General features: G+C 42.2%; 1 protein-coding gene across 16 annotated transcripts in view; it reads left to right on the top strand.

The window, feature by feature from the left end:
• Positions 1 to 14,211, top strand: part of ANK3 (ankyrin 3) — a 755,525-nt gene that overhangs the window by 579,153 nt on the left and 162,161 nt on the right. For all 16 annotated transcript variants that reach the window (XM_060406459.1, XM_060406456.1, XM_060406452.1 and 13 more), the window contains 5 exons: positions 2,324 to 2,422; positions 4,584 to 4,682; positions 7,961 to 8,158; positions 9,797 to 9,895; positions 10,165 to 10,263. In XM_060406459.1, coding sequence (XP_060262442.1) covers positions 2,324 to 2,422; positions 4,584 to 4,682; positions 7,961 to 8,158; positions 9,797 to 9,895; positions 10,165 to 10,263 — 594 coding nt within the window. The remainder of the gene's footprint in view (positions 1 to 2,323; positions 2,423 to 4,583; positions 4,683 to 7,960; positions 8,159 to 9,796; positions 9,896 to 10,164; positions 10,264 to 14,211) is intronic.

The raw sequence follows: 14,211 nt of genomic DNA, 5'->3' as shown, positions 1-14,211 counted from the left end.
GTGGGAGGAGAGTGCAAATACTCAGCACAACGCCATAACCAGAAGCATAACCCACACACATGCATCGTGCTGGCGGGGTGCCATCACTCCAAGTGTAATTTACGTGCATTAATGTACTTTACTGCAGTGCTTCTCAAACCCTGTGTAGGCGTGGATTTGCCCCGCCATGAGGCATTTGGCTGTCTGGAAAAATTTCTCGTTGTCGCAACTGGATGGTGCTACTGGCATCTAGTGGCGAGAGGCCAGAGTTGCAACTAAATATTTCACAGTGCACAGCCCAGCCTCCAACAATAAAGGATTATCTGGCTCAGAATGTCATGTGTGCCACAGTTGGGAAACCCTGCATGACATAAGCTCTGTGTGGTGATGAAGGATTGCTCTCTGGAAAAACTCAGAATTAATGAAACATACAGTTGCTGAAGTTAGTAAAAGGGTAGCTCTAGGTTTCTTTCATATAAACCAACACGGAACTCAGAGAAGCCATCTATTGGGATCAGGGCTGAGCCTGCAACAAGGGAAACTGAGTCTGGCATCTACCCTCCAGACTAACCCATCCCCGACCCACCTGTATCACTCTGGTCCCGTTGGATTTTAGCCATTGGCCTTCCCTAGACTGGACTCCCTTTGTTCACCCTGCATCTCCGCACCCTCCATGAATCGCCCGCTTCCAGGCTAGGCATGCATGTCTTTGAGGACCAGATCTGGGGCCACCTTCTCCAGGAGTCCTCCCCTAACCCTTGATCTGGTTCCAGAGCTCCTCCTGGGGACCATCACCACATTCTAGGTGTATTTCCATCAAAGCGCTTATCCAGCTGGCTCACTTATGACCCATCGCACTCCCCACCCCCTGCCACCCCAAAACTGCAGTCCCCACCAAGGCAGGCCTGACTCTTACTGGTCTTAAGGTACCCACAGCACAGTAGATTCCATAGTAGATCATCCAATAAAGGCTTGTTGAATGCATCATTAAAGACTCTAGCATTTGAAGCAAATGTAGACACTAAGGTCTAGTCCAGTCATTGTTGCTTTGCCTCAGTTTCTCATCCACAAGTGAATTATTTACCTTGATTTCTAACCTTCACAACTTGAAAATACTAAATGATGGAAAATATTAGTACTGATTTCTGGCTCCCTGGTAGGCACTCAGTTATTCCAGTTAGAAAAGAGTAAGTTTATTCTCAGTGCATGGCAGCCCTTTCTAAAGATCAAAATGGGCTCTGAAATAAAAGAAGATTTCTGACTGGTGTCTGAGTAAGTGTCCAGAGATGCCAGCCTGTGGCGATAAGTTCCACTGTCAGCTCTGCTACTCCCTGAGGGCTTGAAAAGGCGGAGCCGAAAATGTCCTAATTAGACTTTGCCGGCCGGAGGGAAAAAGCATCGAATTAAAACACAGTTCTCCTTCCTTTCCTTTTCCTCAGCTCCCACTGCTTGAAGTCTGGCAACTAGAATTCTGTCCTCTGTCTCCCTTTCATTGTATAGAATTCCTTACACATCTTTTTCGACATTACTCAAATTTCAGTTGAAATTAGTTATCTTCTTCTCTCTCAGCTTTTCTGGCCATATTAAATATTTTTTTCAAGCTATGATGTTCATGGTGTAAGTGAAATTAATTCCTGAAACATTTAAGATGGAGTCATTTTATACAAGAAGAACCAGTGTTTTGAGGTGTGTGTGTAAGTAGGACTTTGAAGCACACACAAAAAATGAAGGTCTAATCTAGTGACCATTGTTCTATTTGCCTTAATTATATCCCTTGATAATACTCAGAAAGTTACAAATTTTAATGATTGAGACCTGATCTGCTCATTTCTTAGAGGGATGGCTTTGTCCTCCCACCTGCTCTTTCATGTATAATACAATCAGTTATTCTGAGTACATGAGAATCCTTCTTAAAGGCCAGAATAGGATCTGAAAAGAAAAGTTGGCTTTTTGCTACTGTGTATGTAATCCCACACATGCATACACACACACACATAGCCATATGGATAAGGAAGATTTAATAAAGGGAAAAACCTTCAAAGTATTTCTGTCTAAAGTTTCTTCATAGAGCTGTATAAGACGTGTGAAATAAGTCTTTAATGGTGATGACGTAGGCCTTTCATAATCACGGAACCTGCTTTAGGGAAATGATGATGATTGCTACATTTGCCATATAGAACCTAAGACGTGATGGTGATGTCTAGATGTTTCCTGATCTGATCAGTAAATTGGTTTTCTTAATATGAAAGGATGGATGGATAAAATTGCAGACAGACAGATAAGCAGGAAGACAAATCGTTCTGAAAATAAGCCCACAAGCTGACATTTCCCTTTCCTCCCCCAGTCGGGCCTTACCCCAATCCATGTTGCTGCCTTCATGGGGCATGTAAATATCGTGTCGCAACTCATGCATCATGGAGCCTCACCAAACACCACTAACGTGGTAAGTACCCTGTGAACAAAGCAGGTCCAGTTGTGAGTATTTTTGAAACTAGAAGAGATTACTCTCAACCTACTTATTTTTGTTGTAAGTAAATTAATTACCTGACTACTTAAAAGGACAGAATTTTGAGAATACCTGTGGTTTCCTTTGCTTAAAAGGCAAGATCCATTCAGTCAGTAACTGGTCACCAGTTGCTAAGACTTAGGGGCTGTTTAGCTTACTACTGAATATTATACTTCATAATATTAAAACTTAAAAAAATAAAACTTTAAAAAGTAAAGTTTTCTGGAAAGGGAGAGTCTTCTTTTTCAACAGAAGCGTTAAGAAGTGTTAAGAAGTTCCATGCATTGACGGACCTAGAGATTATCATACTAAGTGAAGTATGTCAGAAAGAGGCAAATACCATATGATTTCACTTATACGTGCAATCTAAAATATGACACAAATGAGCCTATCTATGAAGCAGAAACAGACTCACAGACACAGAGAACAGACTTGTCTTTGCCAAGGGGGAGCAGGATTGGGAGGGAAGGCTTGGGAGTTTGGAATTAGGAAATAAAAGCTATTTATATAAAATGGATAAACAAGGTCATACATACAGTGCAGGGAATTATATTCAATATCCTGTGTTAAACCATAATGAAAAGAATATGAAAAAGAATATATATATATATATATATATATGTATAACTGAGTCAGTCATACTTGGCCGTACAGCAGAAATTAACACAACGTTCTAAATCAACTATACTCCAGTAAAATTAAAACAGATAAGTATTGCATGTGAGAAAGTAGTTCTAACACTCTTCTTATTCTGATTTCAAGTAACTTTGAAGTATTTTCTCTTTAGTGTGCTTGATTTTGGGTCCAAACCCATGGAACATAGTAAATGTCAAAGGAGTGGCTTATCACTCTCAATCTGCATGTGGCCCTTGACCTTGTTTCGCAGGCTTTTCAGTTTAGCATCCTAATAATATTGGCACCCCAGACACAAGCATAAGGACGTTAGTTGGATTCATGGGCACTAAAGAAATAAAAGTGAAACAAATGACATGCTGGCACAGAAAGGGTGAACCCTAAGACCCTGTGCCTCTGCCCTGAAGGCAGACGTCCTGTGAGGCTCTGTGTCTTCCAGCAGCTGGGCTCAGCACATCCACAAGACAGAAACAGACCAGATCTCAGCTGAATGCAATCTTCCCTGGTACTTATGCCAGGGAGAGAGTGTTTTCCTTTACAAAGAGAACACTGGGTAACATGGTAAGCGCCATCCTTAGAACCTTTCTGGTAATAACAGCAGCAACTTCCATGTGAACCTTATCTCTGCATATCCTTCCACAGAGATGAATATCCTACATAGCCAAGCAAAATTTATAAAAGCAATTTAAAGGTGGGCATCACTTCTGTGTGGAAGAATATATTTGATTTTAACATTTTGATCCATGTGTGTTTTCTATGTTGTTTCATTTTTAAAAATGAGATCATCTGAATAAAAGTCTACTTGGTGAAAAGCAGCAGAGGTGGGGGAAGTCCAGTGACAAAGGAAAGAACCCCTTGGGATAATGCTCAAAGAATAGGATAAGGACCTGTTGAGATAAAGCTGGGAATGCAAACCAAGGACATGTCGAATCTGGCCTTGGGTTTATTTTGTGTTGCTTATGCAGCACTTCTTGTTTTGTTTTGAACTCTGATTTTTTGCCCAGCACTCAAGAAATGTACACAGATATCCCACACTGCTACTATTTTTGAAAAATAGAAAGGTGTGGCATGATACAACTAGCATCCTGAATATTTACTGCCGCAGTCTGCCCATGCCAGGTAGGGGTGCCTCCCTCCAAGAGCACTCTCCACCTGCCCTCTTTGCTCATCCAGTCTCCTTCTTGGTCTTGTGGCAACTGCCTTTGAACCCCCAGTGACGCAGCATTGTAGATTATTGAGCTTCCAGTCCTGCCGTGCTGCGTGGACTTCACGCTGAAGTTTTCCATCATGGGCCAGGCTCCTGGGCAGTTCTTGGGCATTTCATTTCCTTTCTTCCCTAGTTTCAGTAAGGAAGTGCTTGGGACTACTTTTTATTTAAACAAAAACCTCCATCACAAACTTTATGTAAAGAAAATATGCCAGTCTTCAGAGCTGTCTTTAACTCACTTTGACTCCTGTTCCCCAGAGAGGAGAGACAGCCCTACACATGGCCGCTCGGTCCGGCCAGGCCGAAGTCGTGCGGTATCTGGTGCAAGACGGAGCTCAGGTAGAAGCTAAAGCTAAGGTATGTGCCGTGCGTGCCTTGTGTGCTACCAAGAGAAGAAATGATTTTAATAAAACCTTTAAACATATGCATGCTCTCTTCCAGGATCACTCTTCTAGAGTAATGACCATCACCAATGACAATAGTCTCTACCCCAGGGATATTGAAAACATCCCTTCGCGGCCCATGTCCACTCAATTATTTAACAAAATGAAATAGAACAAGAGCTTTGTGCCAGAAAGAACTCTGTGTCCTTGGCACATTGCTCATCCCTAACAGCTTAGAAACCAAGGCTAGAACTGGCCCAGAGTTGTTTGCACTCTGTGAAGAAGGGCTCATGCACAAAGTTTCTAGCACAGGCATAGTTTGGAAGCACAATTGAGTTCTTTTGGTTGACTTAGATGTCAGCTGTCACAGCCGCAAAAGGGAAAGGGGAGTTTTAACTTTTTCTCCAGGGCTTCCCTGGTGGCTCAGTGGTAAAGAATCCACTTGCCAATGCAGGAGACTCAGGTTTGATCCTTAGATCAGGAAGATCCCTTGGAGAAGGAAATGGCAACCCTCTCCAGTATTCTTGCCTGGGAAATCCCATGGACACAGGAGCCTGGTGGGCTACAGTCCATGGGGTTGCTAAGAGTTGGACATGACTTAGCGATTAAACGGCGGCAGCAGCAACCTTTTCTCCACAAGTTGTTAAACCATAAACTCTGAGACTTGGTCAGAGTTGTTCACGGAACATGGAGTATAGAAGAATGTCAGGACTGAGTTTGAATGCGTCATTCTCCGCGTCACTAGAAGAAACTCGCTGTCACTGTCTGGCTGCACAGTTGGTCCGATTATCAAATGGCAATTTTGGTCAGGAATCATAGATCTATAAATACCTAAGGCATTTAATTTTAGCCCTTCAATATACAAATGGACATTTATTTCTCGTTTATGTATTTACTTTGCAGTTTCTAGTTTAGGGTTAAATGGAGAGGAAACCGAAGCATTTGTGAAGCAGTCTGAGTGTAGAACATTTCTTGACTTTTAACATTTTCCTCTAGTTTATCCAGTTCTCTTGCATGCATGCAAGCTAAGTCGCTTCAGTCATGTCCAGCTCTTCACAACCCTATGGACTGTAGCCTGCTAGGCTCCTCTGTCCATGGGATTCTCCAGGCAAGAATACTGGAGTGGGTTGCTGTGCCTTCTTCTAGGGGATCTCCCCAACCCAGGGATCCAACCCGTGTCTCTTTCATCTCCTGCATTTTCTGGTGTGTTTCTTTACCACTAGTGCCACCTGGGAAGCCCATTCAGCTTTCCTACCCATATCTAATTTGACCATAATTGGTATTTATCAACTTCTACCAACGCTCTCCAAGGCTTATACCTTAGTATTCTTAGGGGAAAATAAAGCCTTTCCTTTCATACTTCTATTTTACCTGTTAAGTGTTATGTTTTTTATAATTTATATATTTTTATATTTATAAAATATATTTTCATATTTCAAAACATATTTATAAAATATAAAAATAGTTATGTTTTTAACTATATAAATATATAGTTATATATATTTGTAACATGCAGTGGTCTTTGTAAACATGCAGTCCGCATGTGGGTACAAAGACGGTGATGTTCTAGGCAGCAGACCATAACCTTGAGTGTCCAATGTACTGTGGTGCCAGTTGGTAGATTTTGAAGAGGACCTAGAAACAGAGCTTAGCAAACTTTTTCTGTAAAGCATCTAATCGTAAATATTTTAGGCTTCTCAGTATACACAGTCTCTGTCACAGCCACTCACCTCTGTTGTTGCAGAACAAAAGCAGCGGTAGACAGTACATAATTTAATACATCAGCAGATGGACAGGACTGTGTTTCAATAAAGCTTTATTTATAAACACAAGTGGCAGCTGGATTTGGCCCCTAGATTTTACTGTTCTGACCCCTGGTCTAAAGGATGGTGGTTAATCTGCTAAATCAGTTAAGAGGAATGGTTAAGAGAGACTGTACTCTACTGTTATAGGAAACCTCACATTTTTGAGTGTTGTTACATATGAAGCCTGTCATCTAGGAAATGGTTTAACCCACAAACTGAAATTGACCAGAACATTTTTAGTTATTTCATTAAAGAGACAGTATGCATCAGCCAGACTGCCTGGCTTTGAATCTTTGTCCATCATTTGCTAGCCATGTAACACTGGGTAAGTTAACATTTCTGTGCCCCATTCCCTCCTCTAGTTTCCTCATATACAAAATGGGAATAATGACAGTTGTAACTGATAGAGTAGCTGTGATGATGAATGAATTAATGCAAGTGGAGTACCAGTGCAGAACCTGGGGCATGCACACGCTCAGTTGATGTTTAACGGTGGTCGTGGCAGTAGTAGAGTTATATGAGAGTTTTTGTTTTAGCAGTTATCTCTTTCTGTTTTCAGTGTTTCTCTTCTTCCTTGTGGCATCTCCACTAACTTCTCACACTTCCTCCTAGTTACATAGACCCTCTTGCTTTGACCTTGACCCTCCTTTTACTTACCTTTGCAAAGCAGTGTCCTGTGCTCCAGCCTCAACTGTCTACTTGCCCTACCCAAAGTATTGACCTGGACTTGCTCACATTCTAGTAGGGGATTTCTCTCCAGAGAGCATCTTTGGGCAAATGAGGAAAAGATGTACTTCCAATGTAAGGATAAGGCCCTCAGGGTGCAGGGCTTATGAGTGCCTCATGTCCTTAGGTGAACTGTAATAGGGGGCCCTCCATTCCAGGCAGATCCAGCTTATGCCAGGATGACAACTCGGCAAGCAGAGGGAAAAATGGTTATCAGCCCTCATCAGACCTCTTAGCTGGGAGCCTTCCTCAACCATCCTGTACTGCCCCCATCTTCCCACTTTTGATTGTGGGAAGGCAGTCCCACCAACAGAATAATTCATTCTATATGAGTACGTGATAACTGGTGGAGGTTATCCCTCCCAGGTATCACAGTTTTCCCAGGATACATTCCCTTATGTCCCCTCTCCCACCAAAAAAGAATCATTAGAGGTGAAAAAATTGATAAAGTATAGCAGGGATGAGTGAGTGGGGATAATTTCTTAAAAGAAATGCCTTTCACAATTCTCATTCTAATAGGTTACTCAAAGGGTATTTAAGGTGCTTAAATTCACCATCACCACCTTTCTGAACCTTAAAGAAAAAGAGAGATGAGGTTCTTTTTAGTATCGTGTCAAAGAGTTGAATGCAGCCTCTCATACCCAGCAGCGAAGTTTGCTGTATTTTTCATGACGATTGTTTTCTCAGTTCATCAGACCTGCATTCTTACCTTGCCCTTTAGGATGACCAAACCCCACTCCACATTTCTGCCCGACTGGGGAAAGCGGATATAGTACAGCAGCTGTTGCAGCAAGGAGCATCTCCAAATGCAGCGACAACTTCGGGGTACACCCCACTGCACCTTGCAGCGCGAGAGGGACACGAAGACGTCGCAGCTTTCCTTTTGGATCACGGCGCATCTTTAGCTATAACAACAAAGGTATGAAAGTCAGCCTTAGAATCCTGCTGTGGCCCCCAGATACCTTCTCTTTACAGTTGCCTGCACAGTAATAGTAGAAAAGCTATTAATTATTAATTATTTCTATTATTATTAGAAAAGCTATTAGAAAAGTAATAGGTAGAAAAGCTATGTACAACAGCATATATGCTTGGATCCTGGGATTAGCAGGACCAGCAAAACCCTGGGGTGGGGCGGGGTAGCTTGTGTGTGTATATACCTTACATTTTATTATCTTCTAATGAAACTTTATTGATGTCCACAGTCAGATATTTCTTGCAAATTATTGGATAGATTTAAATGGTGGTTTAAAAACACAGCCACAGGTTTCTCTTTCTGAGGCCAGGTAGACAGACCACATTATCCAAGCCACTTGGTTGATGGCTTCTATAGTACTTTCAAAGCAGGACGTAGATTTTTCTTGGTTTGCTGTTATTGCTGCTTTGTTATTGTTGCTGTCTTTTCTGATCTGTGGTTTTTTAAAAATCTCAACTCTGATACCTTGCAGTAATAACTGCCCCCACCCCCCCAACACACACACAATTGCTTTTTAAGTGCAGAATGCAAAATTTAGAGTTTTTCTTTGATCCTATGTAAACCTAGCAATGTGATAGCAAGATGACCTGGCCCACGGCATGTCTCAGAAAGCTAGAAACTGGTGTTATACTCTCTTATTGGAAGGCAAAGAAGAAGCATTAATGTGTCATCAATGCTGAAGATAATTACAGTATTTGCAAATACTTGGAAAATTATCTGAACAAACTATGACTTCTTCGAAAGTCACCCCCTGTGATTCTTTAGACTCTTCAGTAGAGTCGCAAGTTCCTGGATCTTACTTAACATGTGAGAAAAAAGAGTAATGAGTGATGACATTTTGAGTGCTCCAGCCCTTCCACCATGCCAGCTGCCCCTGTCTCTATGGCTATAGTCCCATGAGGTCAAATATGTTGATAACCCTCTAGTCCCTGCCTTGTGCTTAGAGCCCTAGTGGTACATAGTAACTAACTGGCTGATACCCAGATCCTTGTGGGAACTGGAAGGGAGAGGAGCTACTCAACTCTCGGCATCCAACTCACATATTTACTGGATAGAACCATGTGTTATGATTCAGTTCACCTGACTCCTACACACAAGGACTGGGTCATATCTTCAGACATGTATTAATATATACATGCAGAAACAGAGAAAAGGGTGAAGAGAGGCTCTTTTCTGGTGATATGGTATTATGGGAGGTTCAGACTTGCCCTGGATTTTTCCAAGCCCTCCAAATCCAAACTGGTCTTGGACCCTGCAACCTCTTCTTCCCACAAGGTGAAATCCCCAAATGGCCCTTGAATAAGCCCCAGCTCCGTCTTTCCAAATTCATCCTTGTCAGATACCTGAGGAGTGCCAAGATTAGTATCTCGTTGTGGCTGAGCCAGCAGAGAGAGAAAGATTAAATATCCTGCTCATCTTCGTTGAAAAGGAGACTGTTTCACTGTTGTCTACCAGTCCTGATCCTTAAATATAGGCTGCACTGCTCTTCACTTCAGAAAAGTGATGCCTTTGTATCACCTCTCTTGTTACTGTTTTTATGTTTCTCTTATGCTTATGGTATTATTTTTATGGTACTCTTTTCAGAAAGGATTTACTCCCCTTCATGTGGCAGCAAAATATGGGAAGCTTGAAGTAGCCAATCTCCTGCTACAGAAAAGTGCGTCTCCAGATGCTGCTGGGAAGGTATGAGGTCATCGGCCAACATCCAACAGGCCACCCCCTTGATAACCACACAAGCACTTGCTAATATTCACTGACAGCCACCTAAATTGTTAACTAATCCACATTTAAGCCTCTTAGGATGAAGATCACTTCAGAAATAGGAGGTCCACGTATTGTTGAAACTGGAATGTGAATTACACCTTGTGCTGTATCCAGTCTAATCCCGTCTCCTAAATCTAGGCCTCTGGCGTTGTCCCTTTGACCCTTGTTGTCTCTGCACGTGTTTTCAGAGCGGGCTAACTCCACTGCATGTGGCTGCACATTACGATAATCAGAAAGTGGCTCTTCTGCTTCTGGACCAAGGAGCCTCACCCCACGCGGCTGCAAAGGTACCTGTCATTCAGCAGCATGAGGAGACGGAGGAACCGTGTCCTCCAGTCTCTTTATGTGTATTTACTTTGGGTTCATGTGGAGCAGCCCCTGGTTTAGGCACCACTTAAAGATTATGGAAATACAAGCGGCCTTAGGAAATCCGTGCCTTCAGCTATTTAGTCAACTCCTGTGGTAGATGCTCAATAAATATTCACTTGTCCACTGATATTCCTTGAAAATCTAGGACATTCTGGAGCCTGGGGGAAATTCAGGAAAAAAAAGTTGAAGTCCTCTTTAGCCAGATTAAAAACAGAAATGCAGCTTGAGGGAGTAAGAAAGTTCTCATTTGTCAAAGCTTTAAAATATGTGTTATATTTTCTGGCCATAAAACATTGCCTTTGAGTGGTTTATGTGTGTTTAATAAGTTGGGAGGTTTTGCTTATGTGTTGTTATTACTGCTAAGGAGAATCTTTATTCTTTTCTCAATTGATTTTATTGGAATATGGTTGATTTACAATGTTTGTGTTAATTTCTGCTGTGCAGCAAAGTGATTCAGTTATATAGATGTGGACATTCTTTTTCATATTCTTTTCCATTATAGTTCAGCACAGGATATTGAAAGTAGAACCCTATGTTATACAGTTAGAGAATCTTTATTCTTAATGTTAGGTCATTTTTTACCAGTAGACAACAGAGATTTCTCATAAAAGAGATACTTAGAGTGAATGGCTTTCTTATGACTCTGGTATGCTAATTTGAGAGGCAAATCATAAAGAGTTTGTTTAAAGATAGGTTAATACAGTTTGACGGCAGGAGGAGAAGGGGACGACAGAGAATGAGATGGCTGGATGGCATCACCAACTCAATGGACGTGTGTCTGAGTGAACTCCGGGAGATGGTGATGGACAGGGAGGCCTGGCGTGCTGCAGTTCATGGGGTCGCAAAGAGTCGGACACGACTGAGCAACTGACCTGAACTGAATATAGTTGTTGTTCTGTTGCTCAGTCGTGTCTGACTCTTGGCCACCCATGGACTGCCGTGCCAGGCTTCCCTGTCCTTCACCATTTCCCAGAGCTTGCTCAAACTCACGTCCATTGAGTTAGAGATGCCATCCATCCATCATGGCCTCTGTCGTCCCCTTCTTCTCCTGCCTTCCATCTTCCCAGCATCAGGGTCTTTTCTAACGTGTCAGTTCTTCACAGTGGATGGCCAAAGTACTGCAGCTTTGGCTTCAGCATCAGTCCTTCCAATGAATATTCTCTTCAGAACTTCTTTTCTTGTAATTCTCAGCCACCTCTTGCCCCATCCTCTTCAGAATTGTACCCAGTGAACTCTGCAATTCAAAATCAAGCCCCCAAACTTCTTTTCATTTGAGTGACTTTTTCCCATAATTTCCAACTCTGATGTTCTATCATATAGCCATGAAGAGCAGCATTACTCACAGTAGCCAAAAGGTAGAAGCATCCAAGTCTCTATGGTAGGATAAAGGGCTAAACAGAATGCATATACATGCAATGGAATGTTATTCAGAGGTAAGAAGGAAGGGAGTTCTGACACATGCTGCAACATGAATGAACCTCAGAGATTCTGTTGTTTAGCCACTAAATCATGCCTGACTCTTTGCAGCCCCATGGACTGTAGTCCACCGGGCTCCTCTGCCCATGGTATTTCCTAGCTAAGAATACTGGAGTGGGTTGCCATTTCCTCCTCTAGGGTATCTTCCCGACCCAGGGATCGAACCCACATCTCCTGCGTTGGCAGGCGGATTCTTTACTGGTGGGCCCACAGGGAAGCTTCAGAGATATGCTGAGTGAAATAAGCCAGACACAGCAAAGGACAAACACGATGATTTCATGTCAAAATGGAAAGTAGAATGCTGGCTGCCAGGGGCTGAGTAGAGGGAGGACTGGGGAGTTAGTGTTTAGTGGGTGGAGTTTCAGTTTAGAGATGGACAGTGATAGTGGAGAATGATGTGAATGTACTTAGTGCTATTGACTGTACACTTGAAAACAATTACAATGGTAAGTGTTATGTAATGTATATTTTACCACAATTTTTAAAAATTTACAATGAAATTTGATAGCTATCTATTTCACTTGTTTATATCCATACGTTTTTGAACCTGGGCCATTTTTCTTTTAAATACCCTCAGGTTTGTGGTAGGCAGCCAGTAAATAATTAATAAGTGAGCTATTCATTCTCCACATGAAAGCAAGAATTTCGTCACAACTAGTGCTAAGCAGTTTAGAACTGACAGAAGGCATAAGTAATAACTAAAGCAAAATGAGTCCCATCCATCTTTCCATCCACAAGTAACTCTTAAATAGGTCAATAGTTGATATATTTCATTTCCAGTTGATTTCCAGCTTTGTGTTTGTCCAACAAGACTTCATGTTTCCCTATCTGCACAATATCTTTAACAAAGAGTAGAAAAACAGTTCTTTAATTCCTTCTAACAGCCCTTTCGGAAAAGGCAATGGCACCCCACTCCAGTACTCTTGCCTGGAAAATCCCATGGGCGGAGGAGCCTGATGGGCTGCAGTCCATGGGGCCGCTAAGAGTTGGACACAACTAAGCAATTTCACTTTCACTTTTCACTTTCATGCATTGGAGAAGGAAATGGCAACCCACTCCAGTGTTCTTGCCTGGAAAATCCTAGGGACGGGGGAGCCTGGTAGGCTGCCATCAGTGGGGTCGCAGAGAGGCAGACACTACTGAAGCGACTTATCAGCAGCAGCAACAGCCCTTTAGCCTTAGGCATATCTTTTATAGTCAACTGAGCACAGGCTTTCCCAATAGGACATTCATTCTCTTTCCCATAGCCGTGAGAGCCTCTGAAATGCCATCTCTTTTGCTTGTCCAACCATCCCTACTTTCTGAGACAGTGATCCTGTTCTGAAGGTTTTTCTAGGCTTTGATCCTGAGTAAAAGCCAGTTCTATCAGTTAGGATTTGGTTCACTTGCTAGAAAAAAAGACCTAGCTACAGTGGTTTAAACTGATGAGGTTCTACTTTTCTTTTGTCATATACAGTCTGGAGGGAGGCAATTATTGATGCTGGTTCAGAGTTTTCAGAGGGTTGAAGATTCTTTAGTTTGATTCTTTTTTTTGGTCTGTCTTCCAGATATTGCCACTTGTGCTGCCAGGTCCCCTTTTCAAGCAAAAGGTCGTAAAGACAGATAACAGGGCATTCTCAGTAGCTCCGCATTTCTCCTTACGTTTCATTGGCTACTTCTTTCTGCAAGGGAAGCTGGGAAATGTAGTATTCAGCTGGATGCACAGCAAAGGTTATTTTATTAAGGAAGGAGGGAGAATGGATATAGGGGAGGTAAATAGCCTCCATTCGGGAGGCTACAGCATTTCTGAATTTAAGCATTGCTGAGGAGGGAGGGACAAAACTCATCAGAGCCAGTCATGCAGATGGATATGGCAGTGGTGACTTCCATGAAACTTCCACAGCTTACATCCTTGGTTTTCAGAGAATATGATATGTTCTTTTTGCCCTTTCTTTTGTAGAATTGCTGACATATTTTCTTAGTCATACATGTCCTGGAAACACAATGTGACTTTAGGTAATGGAGGACAAAGGGGGTTGCTGAAAAACTAGTTTGCTTCCTCTAATCCATTTTATCCAGATCTATTTCCTGAGGCAGGACGTTGTGCTGGAAAGAGGGTTGGCTTGAGTTCAGGTGTAACCTGGACACAGATTGTGGAAGGTCTAGAGAGCTGTAACTTACTATTGGTGAGATTTCTCTTTCATAAAATGTGCAGTATAACTACTGACATGGATCAGTAGAGGTTGTGAAAATTTGGGAGGAATAGGTAAAGTATAGTGCTAAACCCACTCTAGTACGCATGCCTGGAAAATCCTCATGGACAGAGTCCATGGAGTTGCAGAGTCCATCATGACTGAAGTGACTACACAGCAGCAACGCTAAATATGTTACTTCGCTTATAATTTATATTT

This window comes from Ovis aries, chromosome 25 (genome assembly GCF_016772045.2).
Source record: "Ovis aries strain OAR_USU_Benz2616 breed Rambouillet chromosome 25, ARS-UI_Ramb_v3.0, whole genome shotgun sequence".
Classification (NCBI taxonomy): Eukaryota; Metazoa; Chordata; class Mammalia; order Artiodactyla; family Bovidae; genus Ovis; species Ovis aries.
The sequence above is the reverse complement of the archived record's forward strand: the minus strand, read 5'-3'. Positions and strand labels throughout refer to the sequence as shown.